The sequence below is a fragment of the Anguilla rostrata genome, unplaced genomic scaffold (assembly GCF_018555375.3).
Source record: "Anguilla rostrata isolate EN2019 unplaced genomic scaffold, ASM1855537v3 scaf1156, whole genome shotgun sequence".
Taxonomy (NCBI): Eukaryota; Metazoa; Chordata; class Actinopteri; order Anguilliformes; family Anguillidae; genus Anguilla; species Anguilla rostrata.
This window is the reverse complement of record NW_026986484.1, coordinates 1-23,865: the sequence shown is the minus strand read 5'-3', so window position 1 is coordinate 23,865 and position 23,865 is coordinate 1. Positions and strand designations below refer to the sequence as shown.

Below are 23,865 nucleotides of genomic sequence, written 5' to 3'. Positions count from 1 at the left end.
AATTAGTGTGCATCAAGGTAACACCCGGTCCTGCAAACACATAAATATATAAACTGTTACAGATGTAGTGAGAAGTACTGGAATCTCAGAAATGCTCATTTGTATTTTTGTTTCCAGGGTTTGCTTTGTACATGCTTACATGACCAAGTGTTATGGATGCACATTTTTTGGCTACCATTCATTTCTAATATTGTACACGCTGATGTAAATGTCACACATCTACTATGGTTAGAATCTAAATACTTCTTTGTGTTTTTGTTTCCAACATAAATCACAGCACAACAATCTCAGCTCTCCCCAGTGAGACACTCTGGTCTATCCAGTGAGACACTCTGGTCTATCCAGTGAAACACTCTGGTCAATCCAGTGAGACACTCTGGTCTATCCAGTGAGACGCTCTGGTTGCGGGTGTTAGTGGGCTGAACAGAGGCGTAGAGGGGAACTTCACCGTCGTCTCTGTCCGTACCCTGTGTTCCAGTGTGACTCATTGCCATCCCTGAGACGTTGCCATCAATGGGGCTTTTATTCCCCTGCAGGGTAAAGAAAAGAGGCAGGAGAAGGTTGGGAAAGTTCCACAGAAAGTACCTGTTCATTTCAGTGAGCTCCTCAGCACTGGAGTGAGCTACTCGCCCCCATTAACGACAAAACATCAATTTAACCTGATATAAAAAAATCAACTAATGAATCAATGTTTTATTTTCAAATACATGCCATCAGCAGTTCAATATCGACTGAACCAGACATACAAACTTAATACACTTAATACGATTTCTTGTCTCTAACATGACCTGTTTTACAGTGGGTTTTCATAAAATTTTGGAAAGATTGCATTCTGAAGTACTTCTTTCATTCCAAAGCATATATTTGCAATAACAAATAGCAATAAACCACCATCACAACAATAATCTGTGTGTATTTATTCACTGGAAACAGGTGAATACAACACATACAGTAAAAGTCACTCTCCCTGGTTCTCTATATAATGCACAGATTATTACATGCGCATAAGCAGTATTGTACTGTGTAACGTTACTGTCACATACTGCAACCCCTTTTGAGAAAATGAAACTGTCCTTAACAGGGGAATACACATAATTAACTACTGAAATATTTCCATTAAGCATGTCAACACACATAGAAGATCATAACCTCATACTGTAAATCTGTACATAATCTAATAAACCTTCAAGGTCACATGGCACACACTGCTATGCTTTCTACTTATTTGTAAGGAAGGTTTATTTATTTATTTAGGATCCCCATTAACGATACTCAGGTGCTATATAAATAAATAAATCATGTCTCACAATTACTGTTATAAAGCATTGTGAGTATTAATCAATCTTCATAACTCTAATTATACTGTATTATGAGCAGATTTTAATGTATTATAAGTATATAATGCATTATAGACAGGCATTATAGACAGTGTTAACCACATTTCCGTTTTTGCTTAAAGAATGCATTATGCATTATCAAAATTATATTATATCCGTAGATAAATACATGTATGCATATATGCAGACTGATTTCATTAACTCACCTGCCTGTCCCCTTCTGTCTCATTTGTTGATTTTCTCCTCCTGATTATTCAGAGAAGAAAGAAAAATAAAAAGTAAAATCTACCTTCATACAAACCTTTAAACAGCCCCCTCATGTATAAACAGCATTTTGCTTTTGTTTGAATGATGTGTATTGCTGAGGCAATAGTGCCCATGTATGTGTATATTTTTTATTGTTCAGATGTCATTTGGTTACAGGAAATGATCCTGAGTTATAAGAGGTTTCTTCCTGCCCAGTAAATGTAGTTCTGCTTTATTCAAACCAACATTGGAGCTCATGGGCAAATTGATGCGCTTGACAAGACTTTGTTATGGTCTGTAACTGTCCACATGATTCATATTTAGAACAAGCTTTAAGGGGATTCTGTTACCCCATCATACAGGTTTGATAAACTAATTGGGACACTAAAACGCATCAGTCAGAGTTTATAAAATTGACATCACAATAAAACAAAATGCCTAATAATGCAGTGGTCTAAGCACTAATCAGACATTAGAGGGGGGAGTATGGCATCAGCATGATGTAACGTAGCTAAAGCTTGACAAAAACATTCCACAAAAATGTACACTCGTTTTAAACTATGAGTCTAAATCAGACATACAGCAATTCACACTGGAGTGACTACAGACCGACTCATTTACAACCACGTACCTCAGGCACACACCCAGAAACACAAGAGCCAAAATTTCAGCCACTCCCACAGCTGCAGCCACGATCAGTGACTGACCTCCTAAGCAAAGTCAGAAGATGTAGCCCTGTCAGTTATGATATAGCAGTGTTCATTTCACAACATGCCTCACCATGGTCCTTAAGGCGAAAGTTGATAAATGTTTAAATACACCCCTTATATGCCTACCTTTACTAGAAATTTCTATACATTTGAATTTTACTGAATTCAATGCAGGCATCATGATACTTTTAGTTACACTGCTCATCATCATTATCTACCATGATCCGGTTCGGATTGTGGCACCAATGTTATGATCAGCATTGCTTTGTAGCTACTGGATCACAATCAGCGTCAGATAAAACATTTGTTATGGTCCTACCTTGCACTGTGACCAGTAGAGCAGAAGCATTCTGAGCTCCAAGTCTGTTCTGTGCCTCACAGTAGTACTGTCCTCTGTTCCAGGATCTAAAGTTAGAAAAGTTCAAACTCTGTCCAGATCCTGGCTGCCAGACTCCAGTGTCATTCTTCTTAAACCAGGTGTAGTTCTGCACTGGTGGGTTGGCGTCGCAGTTGCAGGTCAGAGTCACTGAACTGCCCTCCACTATTTCACCAGAGGGGCTCACTGATACTGAGACGGTCTTCGGAGGATCTGAAAGAGAAAATAACAGGTCCTGCAGTTTTAATGAAAAGTCACACAGAGGTGTTCTTGGGAGCATCTAAAATCATTAGAAAAATTTGTTGAATTCTATATAATTTCTCACTCACTGCGTTGCTTCTCGAAACACTAGCAGAGACATTTATTTCAAAGTAATGTTTATAATGGAGCTGAAATCTCACAATGTGATGTGGAGGGGTGGTGTGGTTAGGGCGCCATCTGCAGGCGGAGTGGGAGCAGTATAGCTGGCTAATAACCACACCTGTTTGCAATTACAATTGATTGGTAATGGTTTATATGCTCTGCCTGCAGTGAGACCGGGGTGCTGGAATGAGAGACGCACGCGGGAGCGGCATGCCATCTAATCCCCGTCCTTATCGTGTGTGTTTTGTTTTGTTTTTGTTTCCGTGTTTTTGGTGTCGAGCGCACAATAAAGCCTTGGTGCCTCTAACAACGATGGATTGTGTGGTTTGTGGGGAAAAGGACTGCAGAACCTGTTACAGGAAATATCCCAGTATATCATGCTTTGTTACAAAATGAACTGGAAATACTGTAGCTTTTTATGGTAGTTGGAAAATGACACAGCAGAATCAGGTTTTCAAAAGTGACAGAAGTATTTCGATATGTCTTTTTAGCTTCTTCATTACAAATGATAACTTCATTTTATAAAGTTGAACAGCTGCATGTGGTACCTTTATTGTGCACTGCAAACTCAAAATGACCACACGTTTTACCTAAGACATGTCAGTATGATCAGACTCATCACTGTATGATAATGTAATTATACCTGATTTCTCCTCCACTGGCCAGCGTGACTGCTTTACTCAGTGTCTTACTGCTGTGAAGTTACCCAAAGACACTCAGGAGATACTGACTCTCTGCTCTGTCTGTCTGAAGCTGAGATGCACTGATATACTCACACAGCACATCAGGACTTTTAGGAGGAGATCTTTTTATCCCAATCCTATTCTGTGCCACACAGATGTATTCTACTGCATCGTGCAGTGTGATGCTTTTAATGGTGTAACTGTCCTCTGGTCCTCCTGTCTCTGAGGATACAGGTTTATTCTTCTTATACCAGATGTATCGATGCACTGGTGGGTTGCCATGGCTGCTGCAGGTCAGAGTCACTGAACTGCCCTCCACTATTTCACCAGAGGGGCTCACTGATACTGAGACGCTCTTAGGAGGATCTGAAAGAGAAAATAACAGGTCCTGCAGTTTTAAATAAAAGTCACACTGAGGTATTCTTGGGAGCATCTAAAATCATTAGAACAATGTGGTCAATTCCATATAATTTCTAATTCTCTGTGTTGCATCTCAAAACACTAGCAGAGACATTTATTTCAAAGTAATGTTTATAATGGAGCTGAAATCTCACAATGTGATGTGGAGGAGTGGTGTGTTTAGGGCGCCATCTGCAGGCGGAGTGGGAGCAGTACAGCTGGTTAACACCTACACCTGTTTGCAATTACAATCGATTGGTAATAGTTTATATGCTCTGCCTGCAGTGAGACCAGGGTGCTGGACTGAGAGACGCACGCGGGAGTGGCATGCCATCTAATCCCCGTCCTTACCGCCTGTGTTTTGTTTTGTTTTAGTTTCCGTGTTTTTGGTATCGAGCGCACAATAAAGCCTTGGTGCCTCTAACAACGACGGATTGTGTGGTTTGTGGGGAAAAGGACTGCAGAACCTGTTACAGTAAATATCCCAGTATATCATGCTTTGTTACAAAATGAACTGGATATACTGTAGCTTTTTATGATAGTCGGAAAATGACACAGCAGAATCAAGTTTTCAAAAGTGACAGAAGTATTTAGATATGTCTTTTTAGCGTCGTCATTAATAATGATAACTTCATTTTTTTAAAGTTGAACAGCTGCATGTGGTACCTTTTTTGCCCTTTGCAAACTCAAAATGAGTACACGTTTTACCTAAGACATGTCAGTATGATCAGACTCATCACTGTATGATAATATAATTATAACTCATCTTCCCTCCACTGGTCAGTGAGACTGCTTTACTCACTGTCTTACTGCTGTGAAGTTACCCAAATACACTCAGGAGATACTGACTCTCTGCTCTCTGTGTATGAAGCTGAGATGCACTGATATACTCACACTGCACATCAAAATGTTTAGGAGGAGATCGTTCTGTCCCAATCACATTCCGTGCTTCACAGTAGTATTCTCCTGCATCCTCCAGTGTGATGTTTTTAATGGTGTAACTGACCTCTGGTCCTCCTGTCTCTGAGGATACAGCTCTATAATTCGTATAGCAGGTGTATTTCTGCACTGGTGGGTTGGCATCACTGCTGCAGGTCAGATTCACTGAGCTGCCCTCCACTATTTCACCAGAGGGGCTCACTGATACTGAGACGTTCTTCGGAGGATCTGAAAGAGAAAATAACAGGTACTGCAGTTTTAATTAAAAGTCACACAGAGGTGTTCTTGGGAGCATCTAAAATCATTAGAAAAATGTGCTCAATTCCATATAAGTTCTCACTCACTGTGTTGCGTCTCAAAACACTAGCAGAGACATTTATTTCATAGTAATGTTCATAATAAAGCTGAAATCTAACAATGTGATGTGGAGCAGTGGTGTGGTTAGGGCACCATCTGCAGGCAGAGTGGGAGCAGTATAGCTGGCTAACAACCACGCCTGTTTGCAATTACAATTGATTGGTAATAGTTTATATGCTCTGCCTGCAGTGAGACCGGGGTGCTGGAATGAGAGCATGGAGCGGCATGCCATCTAATCCCCGTCCTCATCGTGTGTGTTTTGTTTTGTTTTTCTTTCTGTGTTTTTGGTATCGAGCGCACAATAATGCCTTGGTGCCTCTAACAATGACGGATTGTGTGGTTTGTGGGGAAAAGGACTGCAGAACCTGGTACAGTAAATATCCCAGTATATCATGCTTTGTTACAAAATTAACTGGATATACTGTAGCTTTTTAAGGTGGTTGGAAAATGACACAGCAGAATCAAGTTTTCAAAAGTGACAGCAGTATTTAGGTATGTCGTTTTAGCATGTTTATTTTTTAAAAGTTGAACAGCAGCATGTGGTACCTTTTTGCCCTTTTCAAACTCAAAATGACTAGATAGATAGATAGATAGATAGAAACTTTATTGATCCCGTAGGGAAGTTCCCTTAGGGAAATTCAGGACTACACGTTTTACTTAAGACATGTCAGTATGATCAGACTCATCACTGTGTGATAATGTAATTATAACTGATTTCTCCTCCACTAGTCAGTGTGACTGCTTTACTCATTGTCTTACTGCTGTGAAGTTGCCCAAAGATACTCAGGAGATACTGACTCTCTGCTCTTTGTGTATGAAGCTGAGATGCACTGATATACTCACACAGCACATCAAGACGTTTAGGAGGAGATCGATCTGTCCCAATCCTATTCTGTGCCTTACAGTAGTATTCTCCTGCATCCTGCAGTGTGATGCTTTTAATGGTGTTACTGGATCCTCTCCATGAGAGTTCAGCTCTATTCTTAAACCAGGTGTATCTCTGCACTGATGGGTTGGCATCACTGCTGCAGGTCAGAGTCACTGATTTGCCCTCCACTATTTCACCAGGGGGGGGCACAGATACTGCGGTGTTCTTAGGAGCATCTGAAAGAGAAGATAACAGGTCCTGCAGTTTTAAAGAAAAGTCACACTGAGGTATTCTTGAGAGCATCTAAAATCATTAGAAAAATATGCTCAATTCCATATAATTTCTCACTCACTGTGTTGCATCTCAAAACACTAGTAGAGACATTTATTTCAAAGTAATTTTTATAATGGAGCTGAAATCTCACAATGTGATGTGGAGGAGTGGTGTGGTTAGGCCGCCATCTGCAGGCGAAGTGGGAGCAGTATAGCAGGCTAACAACCACGCCTGTTTGCAGTTACAATTGATTGGTAATGGTTTATATGCTCTGCCTGCAGTGAGACCGGGGTGCTGGAATGAGAAACGCACGCGGGAGCGGCATGCCATCTAATCCCCGTCCTTATCGTGTATGTTTTGTTTTGTTTTGGTTTCCGTGTTTTTGGTATCGAGCACACAATAAAGCCTTGGTGCCTCTAACAATGACGCATTGTGTGGTTTGTGGGGAAAAGGACTGCAGAACCTGTTACAGTAAATATCCCAGTATATCATGCTTTGTTACAAAATGAACTGGACATACTGTAGCTTTTTAAGGTAGTTGGAAAATGACACAGCAGAATCAAGTTTTCAAAAGTGACAGCAGTATTTAGTTTTGTCTTTTTAGCATGTTCATTAATACTGATAACTTCATTTTTTAAAGTTGAACAGCTACATGTGGTAACTTTTTTACTCTTTGCAAACTCAAAATGACTACACGTTTTACTTAAGACATGTCAGTATGATCAGGCTCATCACTGAATGATAATGTAATTATATCTGATTTCTCCTCCACTGGTCAGTGTGACTGCTTTACTCAGTGTCTTACTGCTGTGAAGTTACCCAAAGACACTCAGGAGATACTGACTCTCTGCTCTGTGTGTATGAAGCTGAGATACACTGAAATACTCACACTGCACATCAAGATGTTTAGGAGGAGATCTTTTTGTCCCAATCGCATTCTCTGCCTCACAGTAGTATTCTCCAGCATCCTGCAGTGTGATGTTTTTAATGGTGTAACTCCGTTCTGATCCTCTCCTCGAGAATACAAATCCAGTCTTCTTATACCAGGTGTATTTCTGCACTGCTGGGTTGGCATCGCTGCTGCTGCAGGTCAGAGCCACTGATCTGCCCTCCACTATTTCACCAGTGGGGCTCACTGATACTGAGACGCTCTTCGGAGGATCTGACAGAGAAATTAACAGGTCCTGCAGTTTTAATTAAAATTCACACAGAGATATTCTTGGGAACATCTAAAATCATTAGAAAAATGTGTTCAGTTCCCTATAATTTCTCACTCACTGTGTTGCATCTCAAAACACTAGCAGAGACATTTATTTCAAAGTAATGTTTATAATGGAGCTGAAATCTCACAATGTGATGTGGAGGGATGGTGTGTTTAGGGCATCATTTGCAGGCGGAGTGGGAGCAGTATAGCTGGCTAACAACCACGCCTGTTTGCAGTTATAATTGATTGGTAATAGTTTATATGCTCTGCATGCAGTGAGACTGGGGTGCTGGAATGAGAGACACACGTGGGATTGCCATGCCATCTAATCCCCGTCCTTATCGTGCGTGTTTTGTTTTGTTTTGGTTTCCGTGTTTTTGGTATCGAGCGCACAATAAAGCCTTGGTGCCTCTAACAACGACGGATTGTGTGGTTTGTGAGGAAAAGGACTGCAGAACCAGTTACAATAAATATCCCAGTATGTCATGCCTTGTTACAAAATGAACTGGATATACTGTAGCTTTTTATGATAGTTGGAAAATGACACAGCAGAATCAAGTTTTCAAAAGTGACAGAAGTATTTAGATATGTCTTTTTAGCACCTTCATTAATAATGATAACTTCATTTTTTAAAGTTGACCAGCAGCATGTGGTACCTTTTTTGCCCTTTGCAAACTCAAAATGACCACACGTTTTACCTAAGACATGTCAGTATGATCAGACTCATCACTGTATGATAATGTAATTATAACTGATTTCTTCTCCACTGGCCAGTGTGACTGCTTTACTCAGTGTCTTACTGCTGTGAAGTTACCCAAAGACACTCAGGAGATACTGACTCTCTGCTCTGTGTGTATGAAGCTGAGATACACTGAAATACTCACACTGCACATCAAGATGTTTAGGAGGAGATCGTTCTGTCCCAATCGTATTCCATGTCTGACAGGTGTATTCTCCTGCATCCTGCAGTCTGATGTTTTTAATGGTAAAACTCCGGTCTGATCCTCCCCATGGGGACACAGCTCTATTATTCTTATACCAGGTGTAACTCTGCACTGGTGGGTTGGCATCGCTGCTGCAGGTCAGAGTCACTGAACTGCCCTCCACAATTTCACCAGAGGGGCTCACTGATACTGAGACGCTCTTAGAACGATCTGAAAGAGGCAACAATGACTTGTAGTTCCTTGTGAAATTTAAACCTGACTCAGGCATACGTAGTGTTTTCAAATTGTTGCATCATGGCATTTTTTCAGATATTGAAGTTTAAATTGAAGTTTATTCTAAAAGTGCAGTCACTGTTCTTATTCCCCAGGTACTCCACACAGTGATAGTACTCTGAGTCCTTGGACAGGTATTCACCCTCCTGTTTACTGTTCCAGTCATAAATAACCCAGAATGTTTTCTGCACTGTGTGACATGGGGGATATGAGTAAGTGCAGCTCATGTCTACTGAAGACCCCTTTAAGGCACAGATTCTCTCAGGGGTGAAAGTCACTCCCCATCCCCTCTGGCTCAGAACACCTGAAACACGCACACACACATACATACACACACACACACACACACACACACACACACATGCACACACACACACACATGCACACACACACACACACACACACACACACACACATGCACACACACACACACACACACACACACACACACACATGCGTATGCACACACACAAATGCACGCAAACACACACCCACACACACATGCACACACACACACACACACACACACTTCTCAGAAATGCTTTAAAACACAGATGTGTTGGCAACATGACAGAAAAGGGATTTAATAAACAAAACTTTAAAACAACTGCACTTAACTTGTCCAAAAATACAGAAAATCAATAACTGTACATGAGGCACCCTGGATATGTTCTTGAGGCAGTGTTGTGGTTCGTTGGGTCGATATTATTTCTGACCCTCCCATAATATATTTTTGGTTGTTGTTGTATTTTCAGTGATATAACAATTTGCAGCTTCATACTGATAACCTGCAAACATGATCTTTTGTCCCTCTCTGTTATTTCAATACCAACTGACGTCAGTACATAACTGTATCCACCAATAAATGTGAGATTCATGAGCACAGATAGTCTTGCTTAGTAGCAAGCTTTGCTGGACAGTGGCATTAAGCCAATCAAGAGCGAGTATCTGTGTTTACTGTCAGCTGAAAACTGTTATGTTTTGCTTGCAGTGAAAACAAACTGCTTTCGTTAAAATATGCGGCACCTTAATACTTGTGTCGTCATTCTGAGACAGCTCTGATCATTTAGTAAAACCACAGATATTTATATCATGCCTCTGTCTCAGTTTTAAAGCTGAAGAGGAACTTCTTATAAGTTCATTCTTTTTCCCCCTCTCTCTTCAGATGAGAAACGTTGCACTACTCTAAGCTAATGTACTGTAGAACATTATTTTTAGTAGCAAACGAAGCAAGTAATGAGCGCATGTCTGTGTATTCTGTCGGCTGAAAACTGTTATGTTTTGCTTGCAGTGAAAACAAACTGCTTTCATTAAAACGTGGCACCGGAATACTTGTGTCGTCATTCTAAGAATGCAACATGCACAATCAACAGCTCCGATCATTTAGTACAGCCACAGATATTTGTATCATGCCTCTGTCTCAGTTTCAATGCTGAGTGTGAAGAGGAACTTCATCTTATCAGTTCTCTCTTTTTCCCCTCTCTCTTGAGATGAGAAACTTTGCAGTACTCTAAACTAATGTACTGTAGAACATTATTTTATAGAAATTATATACATTCCTTAAAGCATTTTAAATGGATTCACTTTTGCTTCTGATTGAGATAATGAAGGGAGACAAATAAACAGGAACACATGCTGATAAATACTGTATATGCAGACTGAAACATCAGAACTAAAAAAAATATAAAAATTTTACCTGGCACACAGAGGACGATTACCAACAAGGTTTTGAAGAGCATGGCTGCATCAGATTGATAATATTCATCCAAATACACATATACAGGTCTTGATTATTATTTACACTGTGAAAATGAATGGCAGAAACAAAGACTGTATTTGATATCATTCCAGAAATACCAGAATAACAATTACTACACAAGCACACACAGTGAGTTAATGTGCTGCTAATGGCTAAAAATGCTTTGGGTTTTATGAAGATCTCACAAAGATTCCAGAAAGCAAAGACTCAAACAGCCTTTTACTTAATGAATGATATTTGTATGAAAGAAGCAGCAATCATTTCTAGTCAGAAAATGCATTTTATTTTATATTTGATTCCAGTTTTTTCTTCTTTCACTCCAAAATACTGTGAGATAATTTTGACTAAATGAAATAATATGATAATGCACTTACCAGGAGAGAGTTCTGATCTGGCCTCAGTGCTTTGCTAATGTGCCATTAGTATTAAACAGCCTTACAGACAGAGCAGTGTGGCTGAATATGATCTGATATAAAATGCTTCACACTAAATATAAAAGTAGAATGTGTTAGAGATCTGACTCAGTTCCTGAAGGTGATACTTGTTTTAGATTTTATCAGATAAAATCGTCTGAAGAAAATAAACACAGTCGCTTGCTTTGTGTCTGGACTGGACCAGTAGTGCCTTTTCAAAAAGACTGGGTAATTCTCATTTCTTTGCCCCCACTGTATTATTGAAATTCAGATGTCAATATTTATGTTGATTTTTGCATATTACGCTTATAAAATAAACATAACTACTATGTTTACAAAAAGGATTCCGGATTACAACGCAAGCTGATGCTACAATCTGAGGCTTTGCCTATTGCAATACATCTATAAATCCATCCATTATCTATACTCACTTATCCTGAGCTGGAGCTGGTGCTGGAGCCTATCCAAGCATGCATTGGGCGAGAGGCAGGAATACACTCTAGTCAGGCTGCTAATCTATCGCAGGGAACACACACCATTCACTCACACATTCAAACCTATGGGTAATTTAGAGTCTCCAATTGGCCTATTTGCATGTTTTTGGACCGTGGGAGGCAACCGGAGTACCCGGAGGTACATGCAAACTCCATACAGAAAGGCCCCAACCCGAGATTCGAACCCAGTGCCTTCTTGCTGTGAGGCGACAGTGCTACCCACTGCACCACCATGCCACCCCTATTCCAATACATGTACAGTAGAGGTTAAAATAAAAGTGATTTTAAAAGGTGTGATAGGCATCAGGCACAGGTAAACACCCATACATTCAGGAGCCCTATACAAAATCCATTACCTAAACCATTATTTAATTCAGTTTAGTAAAAGATCTTCCAAGATATACATCTGAAATGTACATACAGGACTCATCGATTTTAATAATTGCCCTATCTACAGGTAGATTGAATGTATTGCATCCATCTATCCCTCCTAGGTGAATTTTACTGCCACAGACAGTATCATGCCACAGCTTTATCATTGCTACCATATGTAGCTCAGTCGTGTTTAAGTTTCATGCATCGGATGTTTGACATGAAGCTGGAACATCAACAAAACGCTGCTGATGCTTGGCCTATAACCCTCTTATTAACATAAAGATTGCACACACTGTACTTTCACAGAAGATGAAAGGAGCGGACAGGCATAGTTTTCGTATCTTTGTGTATGGCGGCAGTGCAGTATGGTGGTTTGGGGGTTCAGAGTGTGACTCTGACCACAGACAGTTAAAGTGCTGCTCACTTCCTGCAGCCTGTTCTATTCTTTATTTTAATTCACATCTCAGTTCAGTGTCTGGTGGTGCAGCGCTGATTCTGTGGTTGATCTTCACGTGACCTTTCAGAACTTTGGTTTTGCTTTGCCTGTTATACGGTCCTTCATGCACATAATTAGTTGCATTTCAATGCTGATATTTCATAAAGATGAGTTTTACAACATAAAACCTATTGCATAGTATTATTATAGCATATTTCAAAGAGATTAATTTGATCCCCACGTGAACTAAATGGAATGCAGGCAAAACATGATGGCCATATGAAGAAAATAATGATAATATGTTTCAGAACAGAGGTTCGAGGTTCACAGTGCTTTACAATGCTCAAATAAACCTTAATACATTGATACACAAAAGGAAACAATGTATGTAAAGAAAACAAATATAAATATGCATTCTTTCAAATATCTAAAACCAGACAGAAACTTAAATATGTGATCAATACAACAAGGCAATGTAAAATTAAGTACTAAAACACTGTTTTAAAAACATCTAGGACCTTACCTTTGAAAGTGACTTGAGTTTGGAGATTATAATCGGCACAGAATATAATACAATATGAGACTGTAATATCTTCAGACAGGGGTCTTGAGGACTATACAAAGGAGAAGCACACACACACACACACACACACACACACACATTATTTCTAGAATAAAATTTAGTTTCACAAAAGTTGAAATGATGGCAAAATCTATTCTTCAGGAATAGAGCACACCAGTAAATGCAGTTCATTAACAGTTCTGCCCATGTCATGAAGCCAAAGAAATCTACTCATCTCTGTTGCAGAGCTGAGCATAAAGAGGAACTTCAGATCAATCCTATGCTCTACATTTCACAATCCTGTGCTCTACATTTCATAGCAGATGTGTGGTAAAAACAAATGTAAAAAGATTTTGCTAAGCCTAGAATCCCTAAACCAAATTCAAATTCAAAATAACTTTATTTATCCGTTAAGAACTTAATTTGTGCAGAAGCGCCAGTGCATGCTCAGCACATAACCGGACAAACGACAAACACAGATTATGCAACATACAAGTGTAGATTAAAACAGATGTCCGCCAATAGGGCATCTAAACAACGTATGTGATCTTGTGTATACGATTTAGATTCCCAGTTCCAGTAGCATATGTCTTTAATTTTTTGCTTTCCCTGTCTAATGAGTTAAACAGGTTATGAGAAATCATAGTAATTCTAAATAGATTTTAGCTTCTGATAGATATTGTAACCCCTGTAAACTGGCATTAATAAGCAGAACTGAAGTAACTAAATTGTTTACCTGAGGCAGAGAGAAGGGCTTACAAAAATACTGTTGAGGATGTTTGGGGCATGGCTGCATCGGCCTGAACATACATATAAAAAACATAACTTATATTATTGCCTTTTGTTTTTTAAGCCATAACCAAAATTCCACAAAATGAATCACTGATATTCAGCGTTTAACAGATAACATGGAAAGTAATTTAAAAAAAAGTTACTTTCAGAAAACAATTATCTTTTTTTTGTTTTTATTTTTTTATTATTATGATTTCTTTTTACATTATTTTAATTTTAAGAAAGCTAATTTACTGTTTTAACGAATGCTGTGCATATTTACCCCACTGGTCACATAGCCACCTTTCAGCAGTGAGAGAGACTGATCTCCATTAGGAACACTAGATTAGCACAGAATAAAGCACTCGCTGTAATCCGTAGATCAGAGAACAACAACACTGTACTTAAATTTTTTTACTGTTTGCAACAAATGCAACAAATTGAAGCGTGCAAAAATCAAAGATTTCTTCTCTCATCTTCTATCAAGGCACTCTATTGAATCATTACATTATTTTACAACTCAATGAAAAAATGTGTTAACAGCCATTAAGAATAAAACAGGGCTAAATCATGCACTTACGCTGGTAGAGGAGGTGTGATCTTAACGGTTTTCAAACTGTCTGAAAGGGCCCTGCTGACAGGCTCATATTTCTGAACATGGCAGACTGACTGTGATGTATGCAAAGCTTTAAGAATAATTGTTTCTATTTGTAAATATTATTACATTTTACTTTAACCAGGAGAGTCTCGTTGAGTGTCCTGGCCAAGACAGACAGCAGCTCACGCAGGTTTAACATGGTTGGAGAATGACAATATAAAATCAAATTACAGACAACATAGATTATTTTACAAGAATGTAACTTCACTGTGTAACTTGACATATTGGTACACAATAATGAATATAAAAACATTAAAGATCTACATGACCATCACAGCTGTGTAAAATGCGTTAACAGTAGTTTAAAAGCCAGAAAAAAGAGGGAACCATGTTCCAATGCGAATAACAATATTTTGCTGCTGTAGCCTAGCCTATAACCCCCAGATCAACATAGATATTGCACTTACTTTCGCAGAAGATATAAGGAGCGGACAGGTGTAGTTAACTGTGTGAAAGTGTCACAGCTGTGGGGCCCCAAAGCGGGTACTGTGAGGTGCCCCTGCTTGGCTCTTTTGTGCAGAGGAGTAGCGGGCGGGGCTATGGGTGAAGCTGCCTAATTTCAGGCGAGAGCCACCCTGACCACAGACAGTTAAAGCACTGCTCACTTCCTGCAGCCTGTTCTATTCTTTATTTTATTTCACACCTCAGCTCAGTTTGGGTGGAGCAACACTGTATCTCTGTTTGATGTTCATGTGACCTTTTAGATCTTTGGTTTAGCTTTGCCTGTTATACGGTCCTTCATGCACATAATTAGTTGCATTTCAATGCTTATACTTCATAAAGATGATTTTTACTACATACAGCCGATTGGATTATTGTATCTTTCACATTTCACAGAAATGAAATAGATGCCCACACGTGAATAAAATGGAATTTATATGAATATTATTTTATTTATGTCATTCTATTCTTTTTTTTTTGTTGGGGGGGGGGTGGGGGGGTTTGCAGGCAAAACATGATGGCCATATAAAGAAAATAATGATAATTTTCATCAAAACAGAGGTTCAAGGTTCACAGTGCTATACAATGCTCAAATAAATCATAATATATTGATAGACATAATAAAACAATGTATGTAAAGAAAACAAACACAAAGATGCATTATTTCAAACAGCTAACCAAACAGAAAGTAAAAATGGGGTCAATACAACAAGGCAATGTAAAATGTAAAGCTAAAACACTGTTTTAAAAGATGTTGGAGCTTGCTTTTAAAAGTGACGTGAGTTTGGAGATTATAATCTGCATTAATCTGCATTATAATCTTCTCATTCAATGTGAGAGAGTACATGCGCATGTACATGAGTTGTGAGCGTGTGTGTAACAGGGTTATATAAACGTGTAACGGTGTCACAGGAGCATGTATGCAGCAGGGTTACATGAACATGCATGTTGCAGCAGGGTTACATGAACATGCATGTTGCAGCAGGGTTACATGAACACGCATGTTGCAGCAGGGCTACATGAACATGCATGTTGCAGCAGGGTTACATGAACATGCATGTTGCAGCAGGGTTACATGAACATGCATGTTGCAGCAGGGTTACAGTACTCTGGGAAAAATCCTCCACCAGCAGCTCTTCATAAAATGGATAAGCTAGCAGAAACAGACAGCAGTTCTGTAAAGTTAAAGACAAAAAGAGACTTTCACCCTGATCTCCACCATTTCTCATTCTCTGCAGATTCTCTCCTCTGTGTGTTTTAATCCCACACTGAGGCCTCGTCAGCTCTCTGAAGCACAGAGTTTGTGTCGCTGGCTGCGTTTGTCACTCTCTGAAGGCTCTGCTCTGCGGTGAGACACCGGAAGAGACTCAGTCACACATAAGTGCGCCTCCAGTTACACTGTTAAAAGGGAACCAGAGTGGCCACACAACCCCTTGCATTCCCTATCCACTCCCTATCCAGAACGGATTCCTCTGTTGACTTAGTGGATTATGTATCACAGAATCACTTGAAGGTTTTACATTGAAGAAGTATAATTTTTTACATGTTAATTAAATCACAGTTAAATATGAGTTAGGTGTGTAGACCCCAAAATGTATAAAGTACAATCAAAATGGTGGAGATGTACTCTATGAGGTATAAACCAAAAAAAGCAAATAGCTTGCATTGTATATGAACTACAAACATGAAAATTTAAGTCAAATACAAACATGTGTGCACAGAGTCACTGAGATGTGTTCCCATTGGGAAGGGATGAACAAGTTACCAGAGACCTCTGACATAAATTTAATATGTCCCTGGTGCATCTGTTGAAGCTTAGTGTCCATTTTATGGGATCTTAAATTTAACAGTATGCTTGTTCATACGGAACTGAGTTCACTGGTCTGAAATGAAAGAGCTCATACTGTTGAAGCTTTAGTTCGTCCATTTTAGTGATGTAGAGTCTGTATGGAGATTTTAGGACAAGTAATGCTTTGACTGTTCCATATCTGGAACTGAGGTCTCACTGTGGTCTCGAAAAGTGAAAACGACCATCACTACTGAGTGTTTTATGAACTGTAGAGTTGTACTTGGAGGTTCTGGGCAAGTGAGTCATGCTTTCTAATCTGGATGATGGCTCCTGTGGTCCGGGCCATACACTGTAGTGAGTGATACTATGACTCAGATACTATGACTCCAGGGGTGAGAAAGTAAAGCCCTGCCATGTGTTTCTTCTGCCCATGAACTCATCCAGCTGATTTCACTAATTAGTTATTGCTCCTGGCTGAAGAGTTGTGCTAATGAGCAAATCCTGGTGATTGGAACAAAATATTTGGGGACGACTTTTACTTTCTCTCTGCTCTGACTACCACAATAAGATTGCGTAGTTTATGGGATTATTCCTGTCATTCAAATGACATAGGCCTAGTCAGCAAATCCACAACTTAAAACATACAGTAACAGCATCTCAGAATCTTGAGATCAATGAACACATAAATTAATAATAAATTCTGGTCCTACCTTGTACTGTGACCAGCAGAGCAGAAGCATTCTGAGCTCCAAGTCTGTTCTGTGCCTCACAGTAGTACTGTCCTCTGTTCCAGGATCCAAAGTTAGAAAAGTTCAAACTCTGTCCTGATCCTGCCTGCCAGGATCCAGTGTCATTCTTCTTAAACCAGGTGTAGTTCTGCACTGGTGGGTTGGCATCACTGCTGCAGGTCAGAGTCACTGAACTGCCCTCCACTATTTCACCAGAGGGGCTCACTGCTACTGAGGTGTTGTTGGGAGCATCTAAAATCAATAGAGAAATGTGTTAAATTCCATATAATTTATCAATCTCTGTGATTTGTCTCAAATAGATTCAGAACCATTTATTGCAAAGGAAAGTTTATAATGAAGCTGAAATATCACACTGCAAATGCTTTCTTTGTTTGGAAATGAGTAGAATATACTGCATCCTTTTATGGGGGTTGGTAAATGGCCTTGAGACACAGGTTAAAAAAGCTTTCAATAATGACAGCAGTATTTAGATAAGAAATTTTATTTAGCATTATTTAGAAAGGTTAAAAATAGAAAAAGAAACACACAAACCTGTTTGCTTGGTGTATTAAGAGTAACTATTATTTGGTATTAAACATCTACAGTATATATGGTATGTTTGTTTGCCCTGTGCAAACTCAGAATGACTACTCGTTTAACTTATGACATGTCTGTATCATATGGCTTACTCATCATGTTAAATCAATTATATCTTTATTATATTTCTCCTCCACTGGCCAGTGTGTCTGCTTTACTCTGTGTCTTACTGCTGTGAAGTTTCCCAAAGACACTCAGGAGATACTGACTCTCTGCTCTGTGTGTCTGAAGCTGAGATGCATTGATTTCCTCACACTGCACATCAAGACGCTTAGGAGGAGATCTGTTTGTCCCAATCCCATTCCCTGCCTGACAGGTGTATTCTCCTGCATCCTGCAGTGTGATGGTTTTAATGGTGTAACTCTACTGGTCCTCCTGTCTCTGAGGATACAGCTCTGTTATTCTTTAACCAGCTGTATCTGTGCACTGGTGGGTTGGCATCACTGCTGCAGGTCAGAGTCACTGAACTTCCCTCCGCTATTTCACCAGAGGGGCTCACTGACACTGAGACGCTCTTCGGAGGATCTGAAAGAGAAAATAACAGGTCCTGCAGTTTTATATAGATCTCACACTTACCTCAGTTAAATTATGTTTCCTTTTCCTCTATGTTTCCAATACGTCATTTTGCTTGACTGCTATTATTACAATGCCATCTTTCTTTCAATTTTTAGAATTAACGTAATCCGATATCGTTTCTAAACATAATAACTTCCATTTCCTAATCATTATCTGCAGGTTGCTCTTCTGCTCAGTTCTCATGTCTTTTATCAGTACATTAAAGTACAACTGCATCACCGCTTTTTCAAAATGAGTGACAAATGAGACTCAGTAAAGTTAAATAAATGAGTTTGTCCTCAAATACTCACAGAGAGTCACTGCTGGGGACGGGAGATTCTCATGACCTCTTACTGCACAGGAGTAGCTGCCTGCATCTCCACTGCTGGCTTTGAACTGAAGGTAGTTATGATTTTGATATTTCTGGGCGGTGTAAAACAGAGATTGTCCATTCTTGTACCAGATGAATGTTTGGCTGCCAGTCAGGTCAGTGCAGGTGATTTTACAGGTTAATGTCACCCTCACTCCCTCACTCGCTGTGCTAGATTTCATTTCAACCTTTACACCTGAGTGAGAAGAAGAAATACAATACCACAATATACTGAGGTATAATATATTCAACAGAATTCCACATTGTACTGCACCGACAATAAATGTATGAATGCATATTACTGTAAATGGTCCAGTATTTCATTTCAATTAAAGATTGAAGTCAACTGAGACCCCAAAACCTCAATCTGTCTGATAATGGAATGCTTGTTCTCTTGGTTCTTGTGCATAAATGAATGTAAAATACACAAATGTGACCTCAAACACTCACATCTCACACTGAGAGTCACGGCGGGGGAAACAAGATGCTGATTGCCTCTTACAGCACAGGAGTGCCTGCCTGTATCGTCACGTCTGAATTTAAGGATTCTATAGGACTGGTAGAACCTGGAGTCTTCAGTCAGAAGCTGCACATTCTTGTACCAAATGAAGCTGTTGCTCTCAGTCAGGTGAGTGCAGGTTGCTCTACAGGTCAGTTCCACTGTCTCTCCCCCTGACACTGTTCAGAATTTATATCCACCTTCACACCTGAGTGGGTTAAAAAAGCAAACAGAATGTAACTCAACACACTTCTATTCTACATTAGAAAAGCCAGCAAGGTGATAAAAATTATTTTTTTAATGGACATAATGTGCACTAATAATATCAATAACACAAGGAAACATGAGCAGTAAGTTGATGGTCACTAAGAGGATTAGGGCCATGCATTGCTTGTGCCAATATGCTTGTTTTGTTATTTTTGCACAGTGGTGGTAAGTAACTAAGTACATGTACTTTGTTACTGTACTTATGTAGGATATTGGAAGCATTGTACTTTTGCTGAGTATGAACAATATTGGCAACTTTCACTTTCTGCTACACTACATCGATAAAGAAATGATGTACTTTTTACTCAAATACATTTCTATTGACAACTGCCGTTACTTGTTACATTTCTTGCGGTTGGTCGTCAGCCGAATTTTCTCTGGATTGGCTGGCATAACGTGGTGAAAACATGCAGTCATTTCCCCCCTCTTTTAAAAATTATCTGGTGGCTGATAAAGGGTGATACCGCCATCTACAGGGCATTGTAATATCTCATAAAAAACACATTTTCAGTGTGCAAGAATGCTAAGTTACTCACACATACAAAGCACTGTCTATAAATCATGCATTCAAACTGGCTAAATCTAGGCCTGCGATTAAAAGTATTGATATCAAAATGACGCCAGGTTACTGTACTACAAACTATATAGGCTATCTTTCCTCACCAAAATTAAAGAAGCGGTATTCCAAAGCAATGCTACCCAATATTTTCTTAACAAAAGAGGCACTTGACAATTCAGACATGCCTGCCCCTTTTTTAAACTGGCAATGTAGCACCTTACGCCTTTGCACTATACAGAGACGAATCCTCTTCCTGGGCTTTGTAAAATCTGTCTTACATTACATTGTTATGAAATATTCGGTTGTCATTCCATTTTAAATTACTACCGCTGGTTTTGCGATAGGGGATGAATACCGCATGGGGGCCCCCTGGTGGCCACGGGGGCCCTAAGCAGCCGCTTAGTTCGCTTATGCCTCGGGCCGGCCCTGCATGCATTATTTCCCAGTAAAACAGAAGGTGGGCAGACACTCACATTTCACATTGACTGCAGGGGAAGTCACTCCTCCTGTAGCACAGGAGTAGAGATCTGTATCATCAGTGATGGCTAAATTGAGGAAGTATTTACACTCATAGGACACAACTTCTCCATTCTTGTACCAGCTATGTTACAGGGGCGACATAGCTCAGGGGGTAAGACCGATTGTCTGGCAGTCGGAGGGTTGCCGGTTCAAACCCCGCACTGGGCATGTCAAAGTGTCCTTGAGCAAGACACCTAACCCCTAACCACTAACTGCTCTGGCGAATGAGAGGCATCAATTGTAAAGCGCTTTGGATAAAAGCGCTATATAAATGCAGTCCATTTAGGTAAAGGTTGGGCTGCCAGTCAAAGTGCAGGTGCTGCTCCAGAATGACCAGTATATTTTCCATCATAACGGTCGGTCAGGAACTTGAAGCGATATATTGCTGAATCGCTTTCTTTCAGTTGACTTTATTCTGAAAGTGCAGTGACTGTTCTTATTCCCCAGGTACTCCACACGGTGAGAGTACTCTGGGTCCTGGGACAGGTCCTCAGGCTCCTGTGGCTTGTTCCAGTGAATAAACCAGAAAGTTTTCTGCACTGTGTGAGATGTGGGATATGAGTAAGTGCAGCTCATGTCTACTGAAGACCCCTTTAAGGCACAGATTCTCTCAGGGGTGTAAGTCACTCCCCATCCCCTCTGGCTCAGAACACCTGAAAAATACACACACACGCGCGCACACGGGCGCACACACACATACACACGCAGACACACACACGCACATCCACACACACATACACACGCAGACACACACATGCACATGTATACATATACACACACACACACACACGCACATGCACACACATACACACAAACACAAGTATACATACACACACACACACATGCGCAGACATATGCTAGCCTGCCTGTGGCCTAGTGGGCAAGGTTACAGCCTGGGAATCATTGGGTCCTAGGTTCAAGCCCAGCTAAGAACACATTTCTGTAATCTGCTTTCACCCTCACTAATAATTGTCTACTACTTCTCAATTATTTCCCTCTCCCAGAACATCACGGCGGTGAGTCGAACGTGCAGGTTCTTCCTGTACAACATCCGGAGAATCCTCCCCTTCCTCACCACCTACGCAACCCAGCTCCTGGTTCAAGCGATGGTCCTGTCCCGCTTGGACTACTGCAACTCGCTACTGGCTGGTCTGCCAGCATCCGCAGAATGCACGTACACACAAATGCACGCACACACACACACACACACACAAATTCACTCATGCAAACACTCACACACACAAACACACTGCTCAGAAATCCTTTAAAACACAGATGTGTTGGCAACATTACATTACATTACATTATAGGCATTTAGCAGACGCTCTTATCCAGAGCGACGTACAACAAGTGCATAGGTTTCATGATGTAGAGGCGCAAAAGAAACACTAGAGTGAAGTAAGGATCGTAGTGCCAGAAGTGACCACATCGATCAGGACTCCAACCCTGTAGAGTAAGCTTGTTCAGCAAGCAAGAATCCTACCAAGTACAAACTAGCACTGGAATCACACCTAATCATACAAAAACAATCCTGCCAGATACACTAACATAATCAAATTATCCTAGCTAGGTACAGTGAGCTGAACTATAGGCTAGGGAGGGGTGGGGAGAGGTGCAGCCTGAAGAGATGAGTCTTCAGTCTGCGTTTGAAAGTGGTGAGATTCTCTGCTGTTCTGACCGTCACGGGGAGGTCATTCCACCAGCGAGGGGCCAGGACAGACAGCAGACGGGAGCGGGAAGTGCAGACGCGAAGAGGGGGAGGTGTCAAGCATCCAGAGGTGGCAGAACAGAGAGGTCTGGCTGGTGTGTAGGGTCTGATGATCCTCTGAATGTACCCTGGTGCTGACCCCTTAGCTGCCTGGTATGCAAGCACCAAGGACTTAAATTTGATGCGAGCCATAACAGGCAGCCAGTGGAGGTCAGTGAGCAGGGGGGTGACATGGGAATGTCTGGGGAGGTTGTAGACCAGACGCGCTGCAGCATTCTGGATGAGCTGCAGGGATCTGATGGCGGATGCTGGCAGACCAGCCAGTAGCGAGTTGCAGTAGTCCAAGCGGGACAGGACCATCGCTTGAACCAGGAGCTGGGTTGCGTAGGTGGTGAGGAAGGGGCGGATTCTCCGGATGTTGTACAGGAAGAACCTGCACGTTCGACTCACCGCCGTGATGTTCTGGGAGAGGGACAGTCTGTTGTCCATCACCACTCCAAGGTTTTTTGCGGTGGGTGATGATGACACCACAGTGTCCCCCAGGGAAATAGAAAAGTCGAGAAGGTTAGAGGATGGAGCAGGGATGAAGATCATCTCCGTCTTGCCTGGGTTCAGCTTAAGATGGTGGTTATCCATCCAGCTCTGGATGTCCCTCAGGCAAGCAGAGATGCGAGCAGAGACCTGAGTGTCAGAGGGCGGGAAGGAGAGAAAGAGTTGGGTGTCATCGGCATAACAATGATAGGACAACCCATGGGCAGAGATTACAGGACCAAGAGATTGGGTGTACAGGGAGAATAGGAGGGGACCGAGGACAGAGCCCTGGGGAACTCCTGTGGCAAGGGGGCGAGGTGCTGATACTGCACCAGCCCAGGCGACTTGGAAGGAGCGACCGGAGAGGTAGGACTCAATCCAGTCAAGTGCTGTGCCACAGATCCCCATAGCTGCCAGGGAGGACAGGAGGATGGGATGGTTGACGGTGTCAAAGGCAGCAGAACGGTCTAGGAGGATCAGGACAGATGAATGGGAGGCTGCTTGTGCGGCGTGAAGCGACTCATTGACCGAGAGGAGTGCGGTCTCTGTCGAGTGGCCAGGTCTGAAGCCAGACTGGTAGGGGTCTAGGAGGTTGTTCAGGGAGAGAAAAGAGGAGAGTTGATTAGAAGCAGCTCGTTCAATTGTTTTGGATAGGAAAGGGAGAAGGGAGACAGGACGGTAGTTCTGGATGACAGAGGGATCCAGAGTGGGCTTTTTCAGCAGTGGGGTGACGTGGGCCAGCTTGAAAGAAGAGGGGAAACATCCAGAATGACAGCTAAAGGATACAATTAACAAAACTTTAAAACAAGTGCACCTAACTTCTTCAAAACTATGGAACATCAATAATTGTACTTGTATTTCA

At 41.0% G+C, this 23,865-nt stretch overlaps 2 protein-coding genes and 1 long non-coding RNA gene across 4 annotated transcripts; all 3 read right to left on the bottom strand.

The window, feature by feature from the left end:
* Positions 1-20: 20 nt before the first annotated feature.
* LOC135247216 (B-cell receptor CD22-like) lies at positions 21-2,949 on the bottom strand. The gene is made up of 4 exons (XM_064320528.1): positions 2,613-2,949; positions 2,215-2,293; positions 1,544-1,583; positions 21-530 (listed from the first exon to the last, which is right to left on the bottom strand). Exons 1-4 carry the CDS (start codon positions 2,947-2,949, stop codon positions 288-290), a joined length of 699 nt encoding a protein of 232 aa, XP_064176598.1. The 3' UTR covers positions 21-287.
* A 753-nt stretch (positions 2,950-3,702) lies between these two features.
* On the bottom strand, positions 3,703-23,765 carry LOC135247217 (B-cell receptor CD22-like). 2 transcript variants are annotated; one of them, XM_064320529.1, is made up of 8 exons: positions 20,719-23,765; positions 19,371-19,627; positions 18,862-19,116; positions 8,640-8,909; positions 7,441-7,713; positions 6,254-6,514; positions 5,009-5,281; positions 3,703-4,081 (listed from the first exon to the last, which is right to left on the bottom strand). In XM_064320529.1, the coding sequence occupies exons 3-8, from the start codon at positions 19,100-19,102 to the stop codon at positions 3,735-3,737; spliced, it is 1,665 nt and encodes a 554-aa protein (XP_064176599.1). In that variant the 5' UTR covers positions 19,103-19,116; positions 19,371-19,627; positions 20,719-23,765; the 3' UTR covers positions 3,703-3,734. The 2 variants fall into 2 exon arrangements, with proteins under 2 accessions (XP_064176599.1, XP_064176600.1); XM_064320530.1 differs by lacking the exon at positions 8,640-8,909 and having other exon boundaries at positions 3,708-4,081.
* LOC135247218 (uncharacterized) lies at positions 13,008-15,375 on the bottom strand. The gene is made up of 2 exons (XR_010328140.1): positions 13,748-15,375; positions 13,008-13,063 (listed from the first exon to the last, which is right to left on the bottom strand). It is a non-coding gene; the product is annotated as an uncharacterized LOC135247218 (long non-coding RNA).
* Positions 23,766-23,865: the final 100 nt, after the last annotated feature.

What these genes read in the sequence shown, in the direction of transcription:
- LOC135247216 (XM_064320528.1), bottom strand. Translation starts at nt 2,949, where the DNA reads ATGCTCCCAAGAACACCTCTGTGTGACTTTTCATTAAAACTGCAGGAC. An exon ending in TCTACTGGTCACAGTGCAAG is followed by an intron (nt 2,294 to 2,612) that starts GTAGGACCATAA and finishes GACTTTGCTTAG; the next exon opens with GAGGTCAGTCACTGATCGTG. An exon ending in AGACAGAAGGGGACAGGCAG is followed by an intron (nt 531 to 1,543) that starts GTGAGTTAATGA and finishes TTTACCCTGCAG; the next exon opens with GGGAATAAAAGCCCCATTGA.
- LOC135247217 (XM_064320529.1), bottom strand. Translation starts at nt 19,102, where the DNA reads ATGAAATCTAGCACAGCGAGTGAGGGAGTGAGGGTGACATTAACCTGT. An exon ending in TAAACATCTTGATGTGCAGT is followed by an intron (nt 7,714 to 8,639) that starts GTGAGTATTTCA and finishes TTTCTCTGTCAG; the next exon opens with ATCCTCCGAAGAGCGTCTCA. An exon ending in TAAACGTCTTGATGTGCTGT is followed by an intron (nt 5,282 to 6,253) that starts GTGAGTATATCA and finishes TTTCTCTTTCAG; the next exon opens with ATCCTCCGAAGAACGTCTCA.